The 21,110-nt window shown below is 40.6% G+C and overlaps 1 protein-coding gene across 1 annotated transcript; it reads left to right on the forward strand.

The window, feature by feature from the left end:
* Positions 1 to 401: 401 nt before the first annotated feature.
* LOC115624896 (leucine-rich repeat and immunoglobulin-like domain-containing nogo receptor-interacting protein 4) lies at positions 402 to 20,392 on the forward strand. The gene is made up of 3 exons (XM_030519743.1): positions 402 to 1,253; positions 7,883 to 8,043; positions 19,204 to 20,392. The coding sequence occupies exons 1-3, from the start codon at positions 402 to 404 to the stop codon at positions 20,390 to 20,392; spliced, it is 2,202 nt and encodes a 733-aa protein (XP_030375603.1).
* The last annotated feature ends 718 nt before the right edge of the window (positions 20,393 to 21,110 follow it).

Below are 21,110 nucleotides of genomic sequence, written 5' to 3' on the forward strand. Positions count from 1 at the left end.
AGCTGTGCATGCGTTTTATGGCTAAGATTCTTTTTCTTTCGAGTGTCAAAGTTGTGCGGTGCTAATGCGACGTCCAAAAGTTTTGCATAATGCAGGGTAATAGTTTTGACTATGAACTGCCAGAGACGTTGCTCGTGCTTTGCCAACTATACTATAGTATACTAGTACATATTCATAAAACGGACAGGTAGTTCATTTGTTATAGGGCATGATACTGAGGCTTTAATTTTTAACTGCACAGACAACAAATCCAATTTCAACCACCTAATATTCAAGTATCATGTTGTTTATATTTACAGCTACTGTCAGCTATGACGGCCATCAATTGGTGATAGCCACGCAGCGTAAGCCAAATACGAACGAAATAAACAAGCTACCACGGCAATAAACAACTTGCAGAAATGGCCAGCACAGAATACAGGCACAACAGCAACAACATGCACACACAGAAATGGCCAAATACAAGGCCCTCTTGCAGACTGCCGAGCCGACTCCTCCTACTGTTCCATTTGGTGCTGCTGCTGCCTTCTGGGACCATCGCCTTCTGCCCCTCGAAATGCCAATGCCTCGGCGGCGATGCCAACAGCCGGGCGCTGTGCGTGGACGCGGCCCTAGAGGATGTGCCCATACAGCTGAATCCGGAGACCAAGTACATAAATCTAACACTAAATCGCATACGTAATCTCGAGTTTACGTTGCCCTTCTATATGAAGCTGGAGGTGCTAGACTTGTCGCAGAACATCATAGAGACGCTGGGCTCTAAGAACTTCGAGTACCAGACCGAGTTACGGACGCTTAACCTGAGCCGTAACATGGTCAGTGCTCTACACAAGCACGCCTTTAAGGGCCTTAGTAATCTGCAACTACTGGATCTTAGCTATAACCGCATCGAGACCGTGCACCCCACTGCCCTGGGCGACTTGGCAGCGCTAGTCGAGCTCGATCTGACCAACAATAATATTGTCAGTTTGGAGGACAACTGCTTTAAGGGCATGTTGACGCTGGAGGTGCTCGTGTTTCGCAACAACCGACTGCTCGATGTGCCCGCGAGCAATCTGTGGCATCTGCATGCGCTCAAGAGCCTCGACATGTCTGACAACCTGGTGGAGTTTGTGCGCAACGACAGCTTTGAGGGTCTTAAGGAGCTGTTGGCGCTGAGCATGCGCGGCAATGTAATGTCCGAGCTGGACTTGAGCGCCTTTGAAGGACTTATATCGCTGAAGCACTTGGACTTGGCGGACAACAATCTAACGGTGAGTGCCTTTGATTTAAGTCGTCTCCTTGCCAAAATGTCTGTTGATTATAAATCCGTCCTCTTTTTTTGACCAATATGACGTGTACATGTGCTTGTTGGACCTTGCGCTTGATAAAATAATTTAGCATAAATGGTTCAGGGCTGTGCCGGAAAGGACTTGAAGTGTTGCTTGATGCTTGTAGCAACAGCTAAAATATTGTAGCTGACATACACACACTCATAAATCACACACTTCCTGCCTTGTCTTCTGTTGCTTTTCGTACTAAATCCTGTGACCAACACCAACACTTTGCCCAAGCGGATTTCATGCCACACACTCAGGACCCGCTCTGTCGGCCGCTTGTCCGCTCGCATGCAGCTTAAGTTCGTCCTTCCTGGAAGGCTTGTCGCTCGCCTGACTGCCTCTTGCATACGCAAAATTAATAACCATAACTTGTAGTTGCCTCTGCTGCTGCTGTTGTTGTTGGGCCAAGTGCGCTCAGTACGCAGCGACGAGTACAACAACACAAAACACACACACAATAAGGACATGAGTCCAGTACAAAGGACACACATACACACACATGCACACAGCGCTTGGGTTAGTCCTTTGCCATAGCCATGTTTGTGTCGTCTGCTATTTATGCATACAAACTTGTCCGTGCCTTGTGCTGATTTCTGTTGCCTACTCTTTACTTAGGCCCTCGGCCATTTCCCCACATTTTAGTGCGGCATTTGCTGTTTGTTAATTTTGTCCCTGCGCGTCCCTTCGGCCTGTCTTGGGCGGGAGTGTAACACCTGGACAGTAAGTTTAAAGCCGCTTTCGTTTTATGGCCACGCCAGGGCGTACTCAAAAACTTTTTCCATTTGAATATTGAGCGCCTTTAAAGCTGTAAGACCTACAAAGGCCAGCAACCTTCAAACTTCCCTATTATGCATCATATCAGGCCAGTGGCGCATATTTGAAATGGATAATGAATTAAAATAGTAAGAGACGTAAGAAGACTTGTTCACTTACAACCACTTTCTTATCGACTTAAAATGCTTTGTGTGGTTTCTTGGACACTGTGCGTTACCTTCACAACTTCGTTTTTTGCTAAATAGCTCAAAAAATTGGAGATCACTAAATAAAAATTATTCAGGTGTAAAAAGGTATAATGCAACAAAAAAAAAATATATATATATGTACTGTTTTACAAGCATTTCAATCACATTCGCAATTCAATTACACCAAAGGGAACCCTAACTTTCCTTGCTTCGTTTGAGGTATGGCTGTAAAATTACAATTTGAGGTTGCACTTTATATGAATTGTTAACAAAATACATCTAACAAAAAATATCTGAGGCTGTGACTTAATACGTTTCAAAAGGAAAACTTCAGTGCTCTGCGGATTTAAATGTTGGCTGATAAATAACATATATTTATATTTATCTAAATAGGAAACAAGAAATTATGAACATGAAATGTATAAGTACCAGTTTCCAGCAGTTCGATCCATTTTCATATAGCTGTGTTGGACGACACTAAACACTGCGCTTGGCACTAGACTTGATTTACTATATTTATATATTATGCTATATTGTAAATATCTTATTTTAAAATAAATATCTTATTTTAAAAGAGCTTGAGCTCACCAGCATAATTTTTAATAATTTTTAGAGGGACTTTAGAGAATTTCCACATCATTAGGCCAAAAATAAATGCTCCATAAGCAGACTGGTCATGATTTTATTTTAGGGCCTTATTCGCAGACATCAGATTCTCAGGCGCTAGCAACATAAACTATGTAGCCAAAAATTTCGTATTGCACGATGCATATTCACAACAAACCTGCAACTTTATGTGCATAACTACAAGGACCAAGGACCTTTAGAATATAATAAGAATGCTATTTGGGAAATACCAGCACCGGTTGTAAAGGTTAGCCGCAGCCACAGACGACGACGGCCGATGGGGGGAGAAGGGAGTTTTTAAGGCCCATTTGGGAAACTGTAGCACGTTGCATACTTTCCTGCGCCACATATACACACGCAAATTCTTATGTATACTCGTACGTATACATATGTATGTTTACATGGACGAGAGGAACATATTTCAACTGCAAAATGCCAAAAGGTATTTTAAGTAGTTTCGAACTGATTCCAAGCCCCATAAATTCCTCCGTAGCTGCGTCGACTGCCAGTTGCTGTTGCCTGGGACTACGACTACGGCTACGCATCAGAAACAGCAGCAGCAGCAGCAGTAGACGACATAGCACCTGTTTAACCTCTACACAAATGCCGTAACTGCTTAGAGCGTTAGTCCCTTATCCTTTTTTAACGACCATATACATAAGTATATATACATACAGATATATGTGCATGTGGATATGTGTTTGGACTGCAGTACGTGGGCAAACGCCAGACCCCCAGCCGCCTCGCCAGACAGCTTGACTAGCTGCATCCGTCAGCTGTAGAGGCGATGTCGATGGCAGTGGCGCTTGCTGCTTCATTTCAAAACCCGTTGGCTGTTTTCAGCTAAGTATAAGATCTACATACAAATATTACTTCTACATCAGGCTACTTTTCTCTATAAAAACCAATAAACTGTGCCCTGAAAATAACTTACTCATTTAAAATATATAGTTCTAACAGTAAATTTGGTATAAAATATATATAGGTTTTGGACGATGATTTTTGGTCAAGTTATGTAACTGCCCAACATACATATTCTGTGTAAATAGGTATATTCAAATATTTATTGTACATAAGTCCATATTTTATTTACGTACAATCCGTTTAGATGTTGTTGAAATTAAACAAAATATGAACTCTCTATTAAAGGACTGCATTAATGCATCCAAAATCACCTTTGAAGCATTTGAAGAACCGGGTATCATACTTTTTTAGCTCGAATAGATAAATATTTTATTTCTTGCTCTTGAATGATCAATCAAGAATGACACAATCGCTTTGTAGTCCATTAAAATAATAATTGCATTCCTTTCTTCAGCATCTTATATGATAACCCAAACCAATTTATCCAACTCCTTCTCTCTTTATAAATATCTTCAGTTTTTCTTAGACCACCAAGCGTACCAAAGATAGAAAGTGGAAAATTATAAAATAATAAAAATTTATTTTTAGTTTTAAAATGAAAGTACTATCGTACATCGCTTAGTTCAAGTTTGATTTAGTTGTATAATATACATAAATAATGTATCTGAGAGGGTAAGTAATTTTGTCTTTCAATTAGACCTACTCAATTATTTTTCCATGGGAAATTTCTAGGCACATATTGACTAAATATTTACAGAATCGAATAAAACAGAAGGTTTTTTTAGGAAAAAATTATGGCCTTAGCCATTTTTGAAATAACATTATGATATTGTGTGTGTATTTTAAATCGTCCTAGCCCAACTCAACCAAGCCCCATTCATACCGTTGCAACTACCGAATCAACAATAGGCAGATGAAATTTTTATTTTATATGTTTTTCAAGGTTGTTTAGCCTATTTGTGTGTATAAATTTGTTATGCGCAATTTTACATTTTCTCATAATTGCACAATAATATTTGCATCACCAGTTTGTTATGAATTTGGTTGTGAATTATGATTTTGAGGAATAAATGTTGAACAAATATGGAAATTTGAAAGAGACAAATTTTATATAAATGAAATTTAATCCATTTGTTTAGTGCGCATCTGTATCTGCCAGCTAACTTTTGTAGTTTTGTTTTTTTTCTGCAATTTTTCTATTCACATTGGCGTAAAATTATGAATCATTGCATGTAGCATGGCAACTTTTTTGTTATATCTATGCTCATCGAATTTGTTTGCTCTATTTTTAGTTTTTGCAGCTTTGAATTTAAATGAGACTGCATAAATTTGCAAAGCTTCGCCTGCGGTTGGCAGACAGGTGTGCCATTAATTGCAGAGTGTGAAGAGCGCTGCAAATTTAACAAACTACCAAAAACATAAACTTGTTTTTATAAGTGAGATAATATTTGATGTGTTATTTTGGTGTGTATTTGTCTGGCGTAGTCATTAAAGGTTTTCTGACTTTTTGTTGAAGACCGGTTCCCACAAATTAACATAAAACTGATTCGTATACCAATTCTAATCGAAATTTAACCCTAAGACTCTGTCCCACTGAAACAATTAGAGTTGCAATTAGGGTTGTGACAAGACGATCACAGATTGATTGCAGATAAATAATAAATAATAATAAATCTTAATGTTTCCTACCGATGAGTGCCACCAAAACAATCGAAGCTATAGCCATAAATCTAATCTCTGCCCATGCTCTGCCCGCAGCTGAAGAAAAAAACTTGGCTTAGCGGAACCTGGATACCAACTTAGTTATTCTACCTCTTAAACTTGCTGTGACCTTTGCGCACATACAAATGGACGATCATGACTATATCGAGTCGTCTTTTCATCCTGATCAAGGATATATACACACTGTGGGGTCGGCCTAAATAATAATATATGTATCTATAACATTTAATTTTATTTTTTTGTTATAACCTGAATTAAATCAAGTCGAAAAGCTAAAGCCGGGTGTCCCCACTTTGAAATACTCTTTGTAGAATAATTATATAAATTTTATAAAATGAACAAGATTTAAAAAATTTATTAAACAACAGAGTACAGAGTGGAACCAAAGCAGCGACAACAACAACAGCCTGCGGGCAGGGCTTGAGCAGAGTTTATATTTATGGCTATAACTTACTTTAAAAATTAGTTATCACAACGAAACTTAGGCACTAACCGGATGTATTCACCAATCCAAAATGTATTAAAATATCTAAAATGCTATTGAAAATCACTAATAGCGGGGAAGTAAGAGGAAAGATGAAAATGACACTCAAAAATACACTTGTTATTGTACATTTTATATGAACGGATTTATAGAAATTCGCTAATAACGGGGGAGTGGGAGTGCATAAAAAAAACTTGGTTTCTTAAGATCTTATAAGTAGTTTTTGAGATCTAGGCTATCAGACGGACAGGCTGACGCCTAGATGCTGATCAGAAATATATATACTATTGTGGGTTCTGCCACGCATCCTCCTGCCTGTTTCATTTTTCACTGTGCACAAACCTAGATTTCATGAACAGGGTAGAAAAACTCTTAAATGCCATAAATTTGTATTGTTCTGCGCTGAGACCTACTAGTATAGCATTCCACCTTTCGGGTGCAAGCCATAAAAAGTAAAAGTCACTTAAGTAATTTTCCAATACTTCATTAAAAGCAGGCCGTAACTTTTCCCTTGGCCTAGCTGATGCATTCACAGCATGGCAATTACGGCGAAGCGCAAAGAAATTAATTTAAAAATCAAAGTCAATATTATTGTGCTTTCCCTTTTGTGCACTGCCCAGTTTTTCACTTTGCCAACGTTTTTTCTGCTATTTCATCTTTCTTTATTTCCTTCGCGTTTTTCACGCTGCTATGCCGTTGCTAAGGGCAAATGCCTTTTAATTAGTCACCCCGTGGTCTTTGAGTGCAGCACAAATACGAAGGAGGGGTCGCTCTGCCGTCCGCGCACGGCTTTAATATGAAATTTCAATGATTGCAGAGCTGTGCATAAATTGCGTATACGTGATGCGTTTTTTCACTCTACGTGTACGAGTGGGTTTCTACTTCTTTGCAACACATTTGGAAATTATGAGACCGCCAAACAATCAAACTGTCCCCTTATGTACAAGGAAAAAAAAACAGAGGTAAAAATCAATGCGCTGGAGCTCATTACGTTATCGCGGCTCCAACTCCCCGGCCTTTTTCAAGAATTGGTGGGGGCTGGTATGCTGTTTCCGACACGACACGATGGTGACGACGACGTCGACGTTATAGCAAATTTCATGCCGCCAGCCGAGCTCAATTTTTCATAGCCCGCCCAAGGCTCAGCAACATACTCGTACACACGAAAATTGTGTGTAACGTTTGTTTCCCGCCCCGAGTTTCCTTTATTTATGCCACGTTCTAGCAGCGGGGCCGAAACTGGTTAATATTGCTGTTGTTGACGCTCACAAATTTGTTGCAAGATTGATTTTATTGCCAAAAATACACACAGTTAAACAGAAGTCGCTTCAGCCACTGTTCCTCCAGTCGCTGCCTCCCGCCTCCTCAACGTGGTCGATGGCGGCGGCATCACAAATGGCGCACGGAAGTACATGACGTACGTTTCCGTTTCCGCTACTGCAGTCGCTATGCTACGCTTTTCGTTGTATTTGTTGTTGAATTTTTTAACAACGAGAGCGCGAACGTAAAAGGTCGAGCCACATTCATTTGCGCCCGTTCGACCACCCACCATCCTGCCGCCCCAGCCATCCCACGCCATCAGCGTTTTATGAGCGCCCCTTTTAGAAACGAATATAGCGGACTGGTATAAAAAGCTAGCATTAAATGCTCGGCACTTGCAACTATCAAGTGTGGCTAGCGCTAAACGCAAAACGCGCTCTTAAAGTTGAGTGGCTGGCTTTGGAGCGCATTAAAATTGCATGAATGCAACTGGTCCGGTCCCAGTGCTAAACGTATTGCAAAACTTTTATTTGCTCGGCTTAAGCTTTGTGTATACTCCTATTAAGTGTGTGTGTTTGTGCGCTTACAAACTCGTATATATAGTATATTTTTAACACATTGTGCTTCACATTCTATCGTTGCAGATGGTGCCCACACAGCAGCTCTCGAAACTTTCAAATCTCACTTATTTGAACTTGAGCGGCAATCGCTTTGCGCAACTGCCCGCAGTGGCATTTCTGAATTTGTTTCATTTGCGCGAATTGCATTTGAGCCGCTTGGACTATTTGCAGCGCATCGATTCGAGGTAAGTGTAAGTGCTAGAAGGTGAAAGTTCCAGCTCCATTTTGTAGTGAGAAAGTTTCCTGTGCTTTGCGGAGAAATGTCGGTCAGCTGAAAGCAGCCACACTCTACGAAAACCAATGCCGATGTACAGCTGAGCGGTTGATGGCTTCCCAAGGCGACATTCTTCGAATTGTTCCAAGTGTGGTTTTTGCTTCAAAGGATAAAACAAATACCGCAGTCATAGCGTTTTTCTAAAGCAACAGAAATGCAAGTTTGACGGAAAATTAAAGAGCAGCCTCATTCTCAGAAGAAGAAATAATAAAAAAAGATAGGTTATCAATGAAAATGAAAGCAACCTTTGTACATATGTGTAGGATCCACGCATAGCGCATATTTAGGTATATGTGTTTGCGAAACAGAGAGAAATAAATGTTCTTACAGTGACAGATGGACATATTTTAAAAATTCATAATTATTGATTGAAAATTAGTCAGCTGTTTCAGGGATCCTTGCGTTCATATTAAGATTTACGTGTGTTCTTTTACGAGTTTAGGCTTGCTTGACTGTCGAACAATGCACTAAAGTCGCATTTTCGGTGCTTAAATATGCATTTTTCAAATAGGAACGCAATTATATGTACACTGCAAGGCAGGAAAACTTATCGTAAAGCATTCAATTAGACTTAGAGATGCCCGCTAGGCATCTCATTGTGTGCCCTTCCCCTATCCTTAGCACACAATAGCCCAAAAGTAGCTAGTCATAGAATTCACTTTCGCACATTCGCCCCCCCCCAACTGACGCGTTCTCCAGGTCTCACATGCAGAACTGGGCTACAAATCATTATTACTCAATGCAATCAATCATGGCTAATACGCTTTGGTAATAAGAAGCCTTCTCACACACATGCACACTCTGCCACTGAGGACAACTACACAACCACATCACCAAGAAGCTAAATTGGCGCGTCACAATGCCAAGTACACACACATACACATACACACACACGCACATGCCCGCCCACTCAGTCAAACGCAGATGATGAGAAATGCTTGGGTTCAATTCAAGCATATGTTAATTCAATAATTCCAGGCAATTTTCATATCAAATCATCGAGCGGCGGTCTGGCTGTCAATCAACCACCATTGCACCACACCGCTTGCCACACACACAACCGCTCTCCCACTTCTTTCAGGCATTACCATGCCTCTTGTACCCACAAATACATGACAAGCGTAAAACACACACACACACGGAGAGTGGAAGAGAGAACGGGAAACAAACAGACATGCAGACCGGGAGAGCTGCCATTAAATCAGTTTAATTTTGTTATTTCATTTGATTTTCTGAGCAGTTCTCCGCTCTCTCCCCAACCACTCGAATGCCCCTACCGCTCTCTTGTAATTGCTTTTACTTTTTGTTTTGTACTCTGTTCGATTTTAAGTGGAACAGTCTTGTGCGAACTTGGCAGCCTTCATTGCTTTCAGACTGCCAAATTGTTGCTTTGGCATAAAATTTACATTCCAAATCCGAATCCACACACACACACACATGCGAGTGTGTAAGCAAACGTGCCGCCTGATTTGCAAACTAAATGTTGTGTTTGTCTTTACCGGGTTGTCTGCCACAATTCCTCGACTTGTCTTCGCCCATTTTGCCATTGTGCAAAGCTTTATGCTAATTTGCGCAAATTTTGATTTTTGTTTTTCTTTTCGTTTTCGTAGCAGGTAAACTTTTTGAACTTTGTTAAGCCCCATTGCCTTGGAATTGGCTAAAGAGGTGGAGTCATGTTAGGAGATTGAGCTGCAGAGAGCAGGAGTCCGCAGGATATTTTCTAATTAAAACTTCTATTGTCTGCTTCGATGTCCTACAAACCCACTAATTGGGCCAACTGACATGAGGTCCATTAGAATATGCCACAATTAAAGGCATACTACCTATTCATCTGGAAATTATTTACATATTTATAATGCTTGGATTCTTGGCATCCTTGCGATCATCCTAAATGTAGTTGCACTGCCACTGCTACTGTAAAACTTTAATTATACTGTTATTATTTACAACAACTTAAATTAAACTTATAGAAATATACAAATACAGCTTAAACTAGGAGTTTTGTCTTATTTAATTATTTATTTCATTTAATTATTAATTATTTATTCTTATATTAAATAAATCTATCGGGTAGATCAGCAGGGTGTGATCTCTTCAGCCTCCTTCTTACTACTCTTCTTCCTTTTCGTAGCGGTTTCAGCAGGCGCCTTGCTAATACGTTAACATGAATTCGCAGACGCTCCATGTATTGCGCAGCGAAGGGTTTTCGCTTGCAGGACCGGATTTTCTGCAGATGTGAGTTGGCAGCGATTCCATAAACTTGTGAGCCATATCACCAAAAGGGAGCGATGCAAGACTTATACACAGTCACTTTGTTTTTCAGTGAACGTTTTTTGCTGATTAGGAGCCATCTCATATTGTTTATTCTAACACTTAGTGTCTTTACAACAGAGCATATGTGCTCTCGAAATGTGAGAATTTTCGGATGTAACTCTTGTTACATAAATTAAATTACATAATTATTTACAATATCTCATTTCTTTAAAGTTTACTTGTATACGAGCCGACTAGAACGTTAATGCGTTTTCTTTAAACACTAGTATACTGTTCATCTCCCCAAACCTTATTTCATAAGGAGCTGCTGCTTTTTGCTGTCCATTTGTATACACTTTACTCTTTAATGTGGAACAACAAAAATACGGGACAACGATAGCTGTTTTCCATTTGCTATCGGCAGTTTCTAGAACTACTTTTACATTCATCAACGTTCAGCTGTGAAGAACTTATACGAGTGCAAACAAAATTGCTGGATTGCTGACCCCTTCGGCAAATATTTGCATGGAAATCAAAAAAGAATACCTTAGTCTAATTTTAAAAACGCTAAGAGATTGGAATGCAAAGAACTTGCAAGACATTTTACTACCTCTACTCCCTGTAGCACGGTAAAACGAAGTATTGCATTCTAAATGGCGTGAGTTCAATTTATGACTTCATTCGAAATGGCAGGTCCTCGAATAACAGACGCGACACATACTTAAATGTTATTGCCACTTCCTTCCGAAACATTTTAAAATGTCTTAGCATGAAGGAAATCATATTTTGCAATGTGTTAGTGCCAACTGGGGTTGCTGAGTCCCAAGCTTTGACATGTCTCAGGCATAATCATAAATTAAACTTTTAATGTTGAATTCATTCGCCATCTAGACGGGTCCGAACAGAAGGGTTACCGTTGCCTCCAATCTACCGAATGGCTTGGACAAATTGTTACTTGCCAAAAATACATACATAAATAAGTAGCTACAGGAAATTTTAAAGTTATGCAGAGAGAGTTAAAGTCGCAGTGAACCAGTAGAGGGAAAGGACAACAAATACAAACAAATAAACACATATGCATATACGAGTATGTGTGCACACACATGTAAATATTTATGCAAATGCGTTAATGGAAACTCACGCTGCGACGTGCGGCGATGTCGTCGCGTTGATAGCAAAGTTTTGTCATACATACTCGTAGATACATTTCGCAACTGTGAGATACCTCCGTGTGCTTGGAGGCAGGACATACTACATAGGTGTGCTAAGTGTGTGTGAGAGCGAGAGTGGATGTGTGTTTTGGGGGATCTCATTATAAAACCTTACACCTAAACAATCAGCGCGCACAAAATTCATTAAGCAGGCGCACGTCATCGCCGCCCAAACAACCCTCAGTGCAAACAACCCTCCTAGCATGGGGAAAGGGGAAGGTAACGCCCCGGACATGCCGTTGTTGTCGAGAGCCAGAGCATATCAAAGGGCATATTAAGTGAGATTTTTACACTGCTGCCTGGCCCGCTTCCGATGCTCGACGTAACATGACTTAATAGCAAAAAGTCATATGGCACATTAACATGGCGCCCACTCCCTCACCTTCACATCCTTGCCCTCCTTTGGCTTCTCTTCCCCACAATACGAGATTTTCTGCTGGCATATGCGTCCCGCTTCTGCAGAAGGATTTCTCGGTCCGTAGGTGTTGTTTCCGTGGTATGTTGTTGCGGATTGCAAAATTGAAACTAATTGTTTTAAAATTTATGCACTTTGTGTGTAGACGACGAAGAGAGGTTATGAGGGATGCCTGTCTGGCTTGTTGTTGGGTTGGTTTGTCGGCTTGCTTCGGTTAATGGGTATGTGTGACATTTGTTTTGTGGCTGCTTTGGGGTTGCATCCTAATTTAATGTCGAGTCGGTAGCCATACCCCGCAGCCCACCTGTGCGACGCCATGAAACACATGACCAATTTAACACTGAATTATGAAGAGATATTCTGGCATGTAAAGAACAACCTTTGGCTGGGTCTAATGAACTTTTCATGTCTAGTTGCTCTGCTAAATCGTTTCGTTTCTTCAGAGTTCAGATTATTTTTGCTATTGTGAACAGTTTCTGATCACAACGTTATGTGCTAAATAAAAATACCCAAATAATTTAAAGATACATATTTCTAAATATTATAAATTAGTACGAGTGTGTCAGGAAATATGAAACAAATCTGGAATCTGCAACTCTTCTTGATTTATTATACTAAGTATTCCATTTAATGATACTTCATCTTACATTATCTGATTTAAAAGAATTTCATTAATTTGTCTTAGAACTAATCAATTTAAGGTATTTAAGGGTATTTAAGGGTATTTTTAGTATATTTAGTTTAACATTAAATATAAACTCTTGTTTAATTTTTGTAGCTTGCAATCTAGCCATCCTTCGTTAATTTCTCATCTTTCTCTATATTCCGTTCGACTCAACTCTCACTTGACTTTTAATCTTTGTTGACCTTAGATGTAGCTACAATTTATGCCAATTAAAATGCCAGCTGTTGCCTCGTCTCATTATGTCAAAACCTAACTTCCGAGCAAGAGGAGTTGGGTTGGCTCTGCCTCTGGGTTGGCTTTCTTGGCCATTGCCAAGCAACCAGGACATGCATATGCATAAATAGACAAGCTTAGAGCAGTGTGGCAGTGTGAGGCATTTTGTGTGTGTGAGTGCATGTAAATACGCATTCGCACACACACATTCACACCTAATAGCCTACACCCGATGCCGCTTTGAAATATTTTCATGTTCATAATTTATAAAAGAGGCATAACGTCTGTCTTGGCGCATTGCAGTGGGCGGGGCAGCAGCAGCATGTTTATGTTTTCCTGTTTCCGTTATTTCTTCCTGCTTTTATTTTGCACTGCTGCCTACAGCTTGTTGGTGCTTTTGGTGCCCTTTTTTGTTTCTTTCATTCCTTTCTTTCCCCCCTTGTCGCTTCAGCAAAAAATATATAAACATGAAATTATGCATTGCATACTTTTGTGGGCTGCTGCTTGCATCGTCGCAATTGTTATATTTCCTGGATCTGCCATTAGCTTACCCTCGGCAGCCGCTCCTCCCCACCCTTCCTCTATGCTGACATCTTCCCGTTGCCCCCACCTATTGTTTGTTTATTTTGCGTCATTTATGAACATTTTACTGCTGCTTCTGCCTCATTTGTTGTCAGTTTCGAGCCTCTTTAAGCTGACACTGAGCACTAAATTGATGTACTGTTACTGACACATTGAGTTGCTCAAAATTTGTTAATAACTTATTCAAAGTTCTCAATGGCTGCTCAAAGTCAAAAGTACTATAAAATTCTATGAATAGAAGTTCACGCCTGCAAATGGCAGGCAGGATAATGTCGTAGGCAGTGACAGGCGCTTTGCGCTGGGAAAAATAGCAAATGGCACACAGAATAACAACAACATAGAAACAACAATCAAGAGGGAGCAACAACAATGCGCATTGTTCGAGAGGCTTAAGCGGCAACAAAAATATATTCATACATATAATGAGCTCATATAATATGTTATGCCAATGTGCTTGTGTTGACATAATTAGATGAAAAGAGCCATCACATACACATAAGCTTATGTGTGTGTGTGTGCTATGAATGCGTATATAGGTGAGTTTTACAAAATGCTATAAAAAATAAATAACTCTAAACTGACTGTTGACTGTGCGAATCAAAAAACTTCAAAGGCCACAGGCAACTTTTCATCATATAGTATTAGTCTTAGTTGTCGCATATTATATTAATTATAAGTGATGTTTTGATTTATCAAATTACGATTAATTAAGAAGAAACAGTACATTTTGATTAACTTGATTATTCTTTCCATTTTTCGATTAATTGTTCTATTATAAGTGACATCGGCGATGTAGATATTACAACGATTTTAAGTTTACTTATTTCAAACGGGCAACATATTCTTTATCGGATCGACATATCGTTCTAAAACGTTTTCTTTTTCAGTATTTGAATGACAGAAGTGGGTTTTCCTATTTAGTCTGGTTTTTTCCTACCCCCAGCTGAGACGCTCTGCTATTAAAATTCGCATGTGGACTGAAGGTTTTGTTCAATAATTACTTGAAGTCAATTTTCACATTGTTCTATTATTAATGCTGACCCGACTTTGCCAAACCACACTTAATTGGTCAGGCGCTGTTGCCCATCCATGCCGTTTTTGCCGAACGCCTATATTGAAGCGTAAATGGGGCGTATGCGTAATTTAAAAGCATTTAAAATGCCATAAACAAGTGCGTGTTCATATCATTTGCTAATTTGTCGTTACCTATTAATGCGTGTGCCATAATTGGCAATTAGTTAATGCTTGTCTGGTGCCTTATTCTACTTCTGCTGGCTATACGTGCCATAGCAACACACACCGCCACACAACTTTGTACAGTAAGAACAATATGTTAGGCACCTTATGGAAGGAAATACGGATGCCTGGGAAACATAGGCAGAAATATTTTGATGCTCAGAGCCAAACTGCAGCCTGGGTATGCCAAGCTGAGATGGCTCCTCCGTTTTTTCGTTTTTATTGTAGTTTAAATGTCAATCAATCATTCTGCTATATAAATATAACATATATACATATGTATATATTGGTATGTTTGAATATGAGTGTAGACAGTCAATAGCAGAGACAGCACTCAAAGAGGCGGCATTCAAAACTATATCAAAATTCACAAACGGCAATCCATTCAAACGTTTACTGACTGACTGACAATCTGACAGACTGACAGACTGACTGATTGACTGTCTGCTGCGAGAGTAATAGCTCGTGTGAGTGAACTCTGACGTCGGACACACAGAGGGACAGCAGCGGAATCGAGCTTGAACCGAACACGGACAGCAAACATTTCAATCGGATTTTGAGCAATTTCAATTCAGACTCTCACTCGCACACACAAAACAATTTGCATATGAGCTCGGCAACAAAAAACGAGAGGAAATAACGCCAACATTTGCGCCTGCAATGGCGGCGACTTACACACGCACGAGCATACACACACACACACACACACACACGCACACATAGCAACCATTTCCGTTTCCGCACGTTTGACGTTGGCAATCGCAGACAAAACAACCAGAATGAAAATAAAAGAAGGAAAAAAGGGCACGACACCCGCAAAGAAATGAAGTTTGAAACTTTCCCTCAACAGAAAAAGGGCTGGCAGATCCGCACTTGCCACACCCCCTCCCGCTCCCACTCCCTCCACTCCTATGTGCCTACATAGGAGTATGTGTAGACATAGACGCGTCGCCAATTGCGTCTGAGGCATGGCATTTAAAAAGCGTAGCCGTGGCAACAATTTAGACAGACTCCTATTGGAGCTACCTGTGGCACCGAAATCCCCAAACACGCTACTGGGCATACATATAAGCACAAATCCTCGGCAAAGTCACGTTCCTTCTTCGAGGGTATTGCCGGTGTTTTAACTATTTGCATAATATTTGCACAAATAATTGAATTTAATTTTTAGCGTGCAAGTTCTCCTTTGTTGTTTCCACCAGACTTATGTGTGTACAAATGTGTGTTCATGGCAGGCGAAAAGTCTGTTTGGGGCGCAAGTCTGTACCTTTAGCAATTGAACTCATTTCTTGAGTGTTAAACTCGGCGTGAAATTGGCAGGCGACCAGACCCCCAAATAGCAAATGGCAGCCTGTCAGCCGAGGAACTTAAAGTTGTTGGCGTGGTTAACCATGTGTTAAATAAAAATAAATTTACGGAAACATGCTATTCCAAATATTTTAAAAATTTTCTTAGATTATGATTTAATCCGCCTTTTTTTAGTTTTAGTTTTCATCGCATTATTTTTAAATTTATGATTTCACATTTATTCTTGTGTTAAAAAATCAAATTTACTGAAACATGGCTATTCAAAATATTTAAAAAATTTCTTAACAATAATCTTGGATTTGGATTTATTTCGCCTCTTTTTAGTTTTTCATCGCATTGTTTTTCAATTTATTGATTTCACACTTCTTGGACATTTTGCAGACACATGTATAGGGCATACACCAGTTAATTTATTTACACATTCATTTATTTATAACGTCCTATCACTACTCCTTCCACGGTTTTTTAGGGCCACACTATAGTCACTTGTGAAGATATTGCCGTAATTGTTCATTAAGTTAATGGTGCCCAATTTCATATTGAGAAATCTTTCGTAATACCCGAGGGTGGTGCATCATTGGTGGCACGCAAATATTGCCATGGATGACCAAATGCAAAATGAATAGAAAGTGCTTTCTTTATTTGCTGACGCTATGTCTGCACTCGTACTGTTCCCAACGATACTAAAAACCATTTTGTAAATAGCAATGTTCGCAATGGAAGTATTTTAAGATATAAAATTATCTTAAAAATGTGTATGTATATGTTGAGCTACCAATATTTTTTGGCAACTGTTTGGAATCTACTATATATTGAAGCAAGAGAGGGCTGCAGACCTAATTATGCTACAAGTATATTATTTACCTTATTGATGTGTACATCTACCAAACAATAATTGACTTGGGATGAACTATCTGCCGCTGTGCCTAAATTGGCATTTATTTAAATATATCTATATAGTAAGCAATTTTTATACCCTGTACCCGTAGGGTAAAAAGGGTATATTAGGTTTGTGCAAAGTAACATGCAGAAGGAAGCATCTCCGACCCCATAAAGTATATATATTCTGAATCAGCATGACGAAAGAAATCGATCTAGACATGTCCGTCCGTCTGTCCGTCTGGATGAACGCAAGGATCTCAGAAACTATAAAAGCTAGAATAACCAAAGTTGGCATCCAGATTCTCCTAGGTCCGAGAAAGGACGAGTTTATTTATTTATTTTTTTTAATTTTCCGCCCTTTCCTCCGCTACAGAATTTCGTCGATGGCGTCCACATTTCATTTATATAATTCGGTCAATTCTAAGAAAAGTTATTAGCGAAACAAATTTCCTACAGTAGAACACCCCCAAACTGCAGCAACAAGTTCGCTCTTCTTCTTCCTCTTTTTGCTGCTGCTATGGGCGCATATAACTCAGTGACGGAAGTTTACCTGGGTACAGGGTATTACACTGTCGGGCTTGCTCGACTGTAGCGTTCTCTCTTGTTTAAATTGTCTTTGTAAACTAAAAGCTGCAAGTAGCATTTGCGGAATCTCTTTTTAATTTCTTTACGAAATATATGTATCGGCTATCATTTTATACGCTAATTTCCGCAATCTCAAAAATATAATCAATAGTACAGTAAGTAAATGACATCGTCCATATAAATCCTTTGAAACTAGCCTTCATTCTATAAATACAAAGATTGAATTATTGGAGCACATTTCGACTCTCGACGTAAAATCGATGATAATTTTGCTTAACCATACCCGCAGTCGTTTGACAAGCGACATGCAACCACTTAAAGTTGAATATATTTATGTAAGTGCTTACATAACTGCGGTCTATATGCATACACGTACGAGGAGGAAAAGAAGTATCGCCACTTATCAAATCAAAGCGGAGCAGTAGTTGGAGCTAGAAATGTTAGGAAATGAATGCTACTCGAATAAATGCGTTCATTTAACTTGAAATGCAACTTAAGAAATGAAATGAAAAGCTACGTGAAGTTGTAGCTGAGGAAAATCCTTAAAAGCGACAAATTTGTGTGTGTCAGCAGACATACAAATATACGTATGTATGTGTGTGCTTACTACGTGAATGTATTTATGTGTGTGTGTTGTTACAAGCCAGAATCTTGCCAGTTCCTCATACGCCACGTTGCACTTATTTCACTCGCTTTAAGCGCAGCAGCTGCAACAACAACCACAAGTTCGGGGCACGTTAGGTAATGCACTCGTTGGCTGACTGGCTGGCAGGCAAGCTGGCAGACTGGCGGACTGGCGGACTGAGGCAGCTGCGTCTGCAGTCGGCGACTTAGCGCTCTGACTTAACTTGGCAGGGATTTACGAGCCGGTGCTGTAGCTGGCAGAGCTTGGCTGGCTCGTACATATGTACTTACATTTATGTGTGTGTGTGTTGTTCCTCCATCTGCTTGGCTTTTTAAGTTGGACTAGTCGCTGGCTAAATAAATCCATGTCGCTTAAGTTGTCGTGTGTATGTGTGTGTGTGTGTGTGTGTGTGTGTGTGTGTGTGTGTGTGTGTGTGTGTGTGTGTGTGTGTGTGTGTGTGCTATTCATGTATGTATTTGTCATTGCCTTGCATTTAAGTTTAACATTGATGCATCGCATTGTGCATAATTAAAATGAACATCAGAGGCAGGAACAGCAAAGTAACTGAACTCGAAGACAGACAGCCAGGCGTGCTGATGCTTTTGTTGTATTTGTCAGCTAACAAGAAGGGTATTACATGACATAAAATAGGGCTGAGCAAAAATCAGCAAGGATTTTACAGAAAGCTGTGTACAACGGAGTTTGTAAATTAACTAGAAAATTACGGAAATCTGTTAAAGGGATTTTTAGAAATGTTTCAACATTAATATTTATCCAAAGTACCCAAATTCTATATCAAATGTTGTCAATAAAATAGACACATTTTTGCGAATTTATTTATTATACTCCCGGATTTAAGTATATGATTTAGTAACTTTAGAAACATACGTTGTATGATGATTAAATTATTGCACCGATTGACAGCTATTCCAGCGAGATATAGCACCGTCACTCAAAATCACCGTAACTCAGCTCCCGGAGCACTCATTTATGGTTATGGAATTTATATATTTCTTATTTGTTTAAGGAAATCGATCAGATCTAACCAGCTCTTGCCCTCTTCTTCTCTTTCACAGAGCATTTGTGGACAACACGCACTTGCAGACTCTCCAGTTGAACTACAACCCACAACTCAGCGACATACCCATGCGTCTGTTCCAGGGGAATCCCAACATATTGGAGGTCTATATGCAGAGTAACAGCCTCCGCACACTCTACTCAGCGCAGTTTCCCGTGGATCAGCTGCAGAAACTCTACCTGGGCGACAATCCGCTGCAATGCAACTGCTCGCTCCTGTGGCTCTGGCGCCTGGTCACGGGAAACTTTGAGGGAGCGGAACCACCATTGCAGCACTCCCCAGGAGCCGCTGTTGCCGCTCTAGCCAAGGAGGAGGACAGCACGACGTCCGCGAACGATGGCGTGGCCGCCCTAGCAGCCTACATAGCTGAGCAGCACATAGCCAATGCATTGCACACCACCGAACCGAGCGCTTACGATCAGAGTCTGGAGGCAGCCGCGGCGGCCAGCAGCAACTACTTGCGCCTTGACCGGCAGCAGATTGGATGCGACGTCTGGCGCGATAATGTCCGCAAGCGCCGCCAACTCCTGAGCATGAGTGAGAGCGAGATCACCTGCCCGGCACACATTGTGACCGTCGTGTGCGCCGTAATTACCTGCCTGCTGGTGATTATGATCGCCATCAGCGTCCTGTACTACTTGCGCTTTGTGAAACGTCGACGCAAACTGCTCCACGAGCGCGGACCACTGCGCACGAGCAAGTCGATCATCAATGTGCACGACCGCATATTGCAGCACCAGGCGCGGGGCGCACCTGGCATGAGCCTAACTCTCGGTGGAGGCATGGGGGGCGGCGGAGGCTTGGCCATGAACTACACGCATCATGCGCAGACCCTACAGGCGCACCAACACTATCATCAAGCTATCCCGTTGCAGGGCCAGCCCCTGCATGCCAGCGGAGGCGGAGGGCACGACTATCAGCAGACGACGTTGCCGCAGCTCGATAAGCTGGAGCTGGAGCGCTACCTGGCCGCGCAGACGATCGCCAACGAATATCGTGCCTTGAAGCCGTGGGAGTTGCCCGGCAAGGACGCCGACGACGAGCCGGAGCATCTGTACGAAAAGTTTGACCACTACGATTACCCAGACACACAAACCATGACCAAGCTGAAGCAGGCGGCTGCGCTTCAGGTGGCGAGTGGAGCCGGCAATGGGGGCGGGGCCAAGCCCCACGTGGTCTATGTATGACGTGCCCGTAGTGCGCAGGTTGACGAGCTGGAAATGGTGGGACTGACCAACAACAACTACCGCAGCTACGTGCAATGCGCCAAGGCCAGCGGCCAGTTCTGAGGCGCTGAGCAATCGAGGGATGAGTGAAGAGTACAGAAAACAGGGAAAAACCAATGTTGAACAAATGTTTTTGTGTTTCGAGTAATGAGTGATGGGTATTGGATTTGCTCATGCATTCTGTTATATTTTGTTTTCAAGCATTGATGAAATTAATTGGAAATTAATTTTGCAACTCGTTGCGTTAACTTAAAACAAAGTTTAACAAGCGTCAAATGAAACAAGGGATATGTCTACGTGTGTATAGCAGCATTAATTAACAAATATACATAAAGTAATGGATAAACTAAATGAAAACTCTTATAGGCCTAAGAAATGAATGCAATTTCCCAACAAATTATAGTTAAATCTTAAGAAACTCTCATGCAAGCAGCGAAGAACTGCATAGATACAACAACAACAACAACAGCAGCAACTTTGCATTAACTACCCACTCATAACACAGCATTTACTTAACAGTGTAGTTAGCATTTAGCCTTTAAGCAAATCATAAAATGAATTTAATATAAATTTATAAATATTGTAAAATACCAATGCATTTTGTAATTATTTTGTTGTACTCGTATGTTTAGTTTGGAAGCACATTTTCAAAAAAAGATGACCGTTTCGTTTGCCATGA

This window comes from Scaptodrosophila lebanonensis, unplaced genomic scaffold (genome assembly GCF_003285725.1).
Source record: "Scaptodrosophila lebanonensis strain 11010-0011.00,11010-0021.00 unplaced genomic scaffold, SlebRS2 tig00000061-arrow-pilon, whole genome shotgun sequence".
In the NCBI taxonomy this organism is placed as follows: Eukaryota; Metazoa; Arthropoda; class Insecta; order Diptera; family Drosophilidae; genus Scaptodrosophila; species Scaptodrosophila lebanonensis.

Bases quoted from the DNA above. Each gene is read 5' to 3' on its own strand.
- LOC115624896 (XM_030519743.1), top strand. From the start codon at position 402: ATGGCCAGCACAGAATACAGGCACAACAGCAACAACATGCACACACAG. The intron at 1,254-7,882 runs GTGAGTGCCTTT...CTATCGTTGCAG, and splicing joins TGGCGGACAACAATCTAACG to ATGGTGCCCACACAGCAGCT. The intron at 8,044-19,203 runs GTAAGTGTAAGT...TCTCTTTCACAG, and splicing joins TTGCAGCGCATCGATTCGAG to AGCATTTGTGGACAACACGC.